This window comes from Tilletiopsis washingtonensis, assembly GCF_003144115.1.
Source record: "Tilletiopsis washingtonensis strain MCA 4186 unplaced genomic scaffold FA09scaffold_24, whole genome shotgun sequence".
Taxonomy (NCBI): domain Eukaryota; kingdom Fungi; phylum Basidiomycota; class Exobasidiomycetes; order Entylomatales; genus Tilletiopsis; species Tilletiopsis washingtonensis.
In genome coordinates this window covers 190,119-193,193 of record NW_020312021.1, presented here as the reverse complement: position 1 = coordinate 193,193, position 3,075 = coordinate 190,119, and the positions used below count along the sequence as shown (strand labels likewise).

At 66.4% G+C, this 3,075-nt stretch overlaps 2 protein-coding genes across 2 annotated transcripts in view; one reads left to right on the top strand and one right to left on the bottom strand.

The window, feature by feature from the left end:
- Positions 1 to 1,620, bottom strand: part of FA09DRAFT_332342 (N-terminal nucleophile aminohydrolase) — a 2,011-nt gene extending 391 nt beyond the window's left edge. Inside the window, exons 1-4 of the mRNA XM_025743417.1 lie at positions 1,454 to 1,620; positions 1,218 to 1,391; positions 782 to 883; positions 14 to 270 (exon numbers count right to left, since the gene is read on the bottom strand). Of these exons, the coding sequence (XP_025595447.1) occupies positions 14 to 270; positions 782 to 883; positions 1,218 to 1,391; positions 1,454 to 1,522 (602 nt within the window). The 5' untranslated portion in view covers positions 1,523 to 1,620. The remainder of the gene's footprint in view (positions 1 to 13; positions 271 to 781; positions 884 to 1,217; positions 1,392 to 1,453) is intronic.
- Positions 1,621 to 1,939: 319 nt separating this feature from the next.
- Positions 1,940 to 2,925, top strand: FA09DRAFT_341374 (hypothetical protein; the record flags this gene model as incomplete). Its single annotated transcript, XM_025744440.1, has 4 exons — positions 1,940 to 1,975; positions 2,048 to 2,300; positions 2,475 to 2,853; positions 2,907 to 2,925. 4 exons carry the CDS (start codon positions 1,940 to 1,942, stop codon positions 2,923 to 2,925), a joined length of 687 nt encoding a protein of 228 aa, XP_025595446.1.
- Between the last annotated feature and the right edge of the window lie 150 nt (positions 2,926 to 3,075).

Below are 3,075 nucleotides of genomic sequence, written 5' to 3'. Positions count from 1 at the left end.
GGGCAGCACTCACATATCGGCCGCCTTCTGCACGGCCTCGCTCGTCGTCAATGCCGCATAGTCGAGCTTTTCCAGCTCCGTCTTTGCCAGGGCGCGCCCTTTGCCCACGGCGCAGGCGCGGTAGCCAAAGTGCGCGCCGCTCGGCTCGATGAGAAAGAGCTGCGGGCCGTCGGCGTCGACGCCGCCCAGGATCGTCGAGATGCCAAAGGGCCGCACGGACGAGTAGAGCGTGTAGGCTTGGATGTAGAGCGAGAGACGCTCGGCTAGTGCCTGCAGCACACAAGTGAAGGGGGGGGGGGGGGGGGGGGGGGGGGAGGAGGGAAGACGCCGTGGCGTGCGGCAAGAAAAAGGGGGGGGGGGGGGGGGGGGGGGGTGTCAGCGGAAGGGCACAAAGGAAGGGGCAAGAAGCACAAAGCAGATTGGCTTGGCTTGTGGGATGCAGAGTGCGTATGCCAGGGCAAGAAACCTCGGCGAGCTCGCGAGATGGAGAGGGACGTGCGAGGCTGTCCGAGAAGCGATGTTGCCCAGACCCATGCTCTTCCCTTACGCAGCGACGACGAAGCCAGCAATGGACGTAGCCCACGCCTGGGCCTGCTACTGGTTACCGAGGCTTTTGCACATCCCTGAAGCGGATGGCGCAATCCCTCGCTCGGGGGAAGCAGCACAGTACATCCGTTTCCCTTGTTGCCACTTCTCTCTTTCCCCCCACGCTCTCGGCCTTGTGCGCCCCCGCTCTCCCTCATCTCCCGCAACATCACAGCAGAGAAACAAGCACACTCACAGGCACGGGCGTCGGCATGCGGAACGTGTCGCGAAAGTTGAGGGCCTCGTCGCGCGCGCGGTTGGCGAGATGCTTGCCGTCGGCTGTCAGACCGGCGGTGGTCTGTGCGCAGAAAGAGAGAGAGAGGGGGGGTGGGGTGGGCAAGGGTCAGTTTCTACGTGGCCCGCGAGCTGGAAAAGAGACGCAGCTGCAAGAGTGAGAATGCGCAGCATGCCAAAGGGGGCCGCCTGGTGATGACAGTTGTGTGCCCATCGTCGAGCATCTCTCCCCCCGTGCTCAGCCACTGCGCAGCATTCTACTCCAATCCTCGATCCTCCCCTTCTCGCTTCCCATCGCGCCCAGCCACTGCGCAGCCTCGCCGCTCCAGTCCTCGATCTGCCCTTCTCTCTCTCTCTCTCTCTCTCTCTCTCTCCTCCGCGCGTCGCCACACACGCACCAGGCCCACATGCCGGTCCACGGCTGCGATTCTGCGGTTCAGGCTAGCGCCCTTTGCGCTGGGCACGAGGAGCTTTGTGGGCACGAGCTTCTCGACGGCGAGGAGGATGCCGTCTGTGCAGCGCATGCCCAGCGCCGTGCCTGCGCCGTCGACTGCCTTTGCTGCATACTCGATCTGGCGAAGAATGTCAGCCGAGGGTGCGCGCGCCACTCGTGCACGTTGCAGATCACACGCACCTGGAAGATGCGGCCGTCGGGCGAGTACGTCGAGGCGGACAGGTCGTAGCCGGTGCCCTGGGAGGCCATGGCGGGCGACGTGCGCTACAGGCGAGAGTGGCAGGTGCGTGAAGCGGAGAGAGCACTGGGTCGTGGCGGCGAGCGAAGCGGGTGCGTGTGATGCGGTGAGGAGCGGATGAGGGAGGTGAGGGCCGCACTGGAGGCGGCAGCGCTCTCCCGCCTACTTCTAGGCGCGCGCGCAGCCGCTCATCAGGCGGAGCACCTTCACGCACCCAGCCAGCCTCGCAGCGTGCCCGTGCGCGGCGGCGCCGATCACCTGCAGCGCTGTTCCCACGCTCGCGCTCCCAGGCGCGCGCGCGACGGGGCGCATCTGGGCCACGCTCGGCCAGCTCGGCGTGTGTGCTCGGACCAGGCGCACGCGAGGGGCGTGTGCATCTCTCTCCCGCTCTCGCTGCGCCCTCCCACTCCTCACACCGCTCGCCAGCCATGGCCGTGTCCAAGTACGCCTCGCTGCCCGACGTCGTACGTTGTTTGCCCCCTGTCTCTCTCTCTCTCTTGCCCCTCCTAACACCTTGCCTCTTCTCTGCCACGCAGGACACCTCCGGCCTCGAGGCATTCGAGACGCCCGACGTCGTCTCGCCCGGCGTGCGTCGCGTGCGCACCTACGACGACAGCGACGCCGATGACGACGACGACGACGACAGTGAGGCAGCAGAGGAGCGCACAAGGGCCGCAGCAGCACGTGGCCAGAGGGCGGGTGCAGAGGAGATTGATGGCGCCACGCTCGATGTGCGCGAGGCACAGAGACGCTTCGAGAGCAGTGCCGGCGTCGACGCGGCGCAAGCGGGTGAGTGTGCGTCTCTCGTCTGGCATACGAGAGCGCCTGAAAGGAGAGGCATGCGAGCCCAAGCAGCAAGGCTGTGCGCTGCGTCTGTGGGCAGAGCTTTGGCGCGCGCAGGCTTCGGCGAAGGGAGAGAGCGGGCTGCTCATTGCCTTGCGCCCCTACCCTTCCTCTCTCTAGACTTTTCCCAATCCATCGCGCCTCGTCGCAAGTCCAAGGCCAAGCCGCGCGGCGGCGCACGTTCTCCCTCTCCGCACACGTACGAATCGCGCGGCTTCGCCTCCTTTTCCCCTGCGGCTGCCTCTGCCTCTGCCTCTTCTTCTGCCGAATCGCGCGCCGCACGCCTGCGGCGCCTGCAGGCCGAGGCAGCCGAGCTGGCGGCAGACCTGGCAGAGACGCACGCACGCGAGGGAGGCAGTTATGAAGATGTCGTCGCGCCTCCCAACGGCGCGGCAGAGGCAAGCTCGACGACGGAGATGATGCGTCAAGTGCAGGCGCTGCGTCAGGCGTTGGGCGCCGCCTCTGTCTCTGCTGCTCAGGGCGAGCAGACGGAGCAGCAGTGGCATGCGAGGACCAGGCAACTTCTGAATGGCCTCGCTTCTTCTTCGGAAGCGAAAACACGCGCAACTAGGCCCGACGCGCCTACAACGACGCAGCACACGGCGGCCGACTCGACGGCACCCGAGCATGGCGCGCCACCGATGGCAGAGGGCAAGCTGGAGCGACGCATTGCGCAGATGGAAGAGACGGTTGGGGTGCGCGCCATGCTTGATTCCGTGAG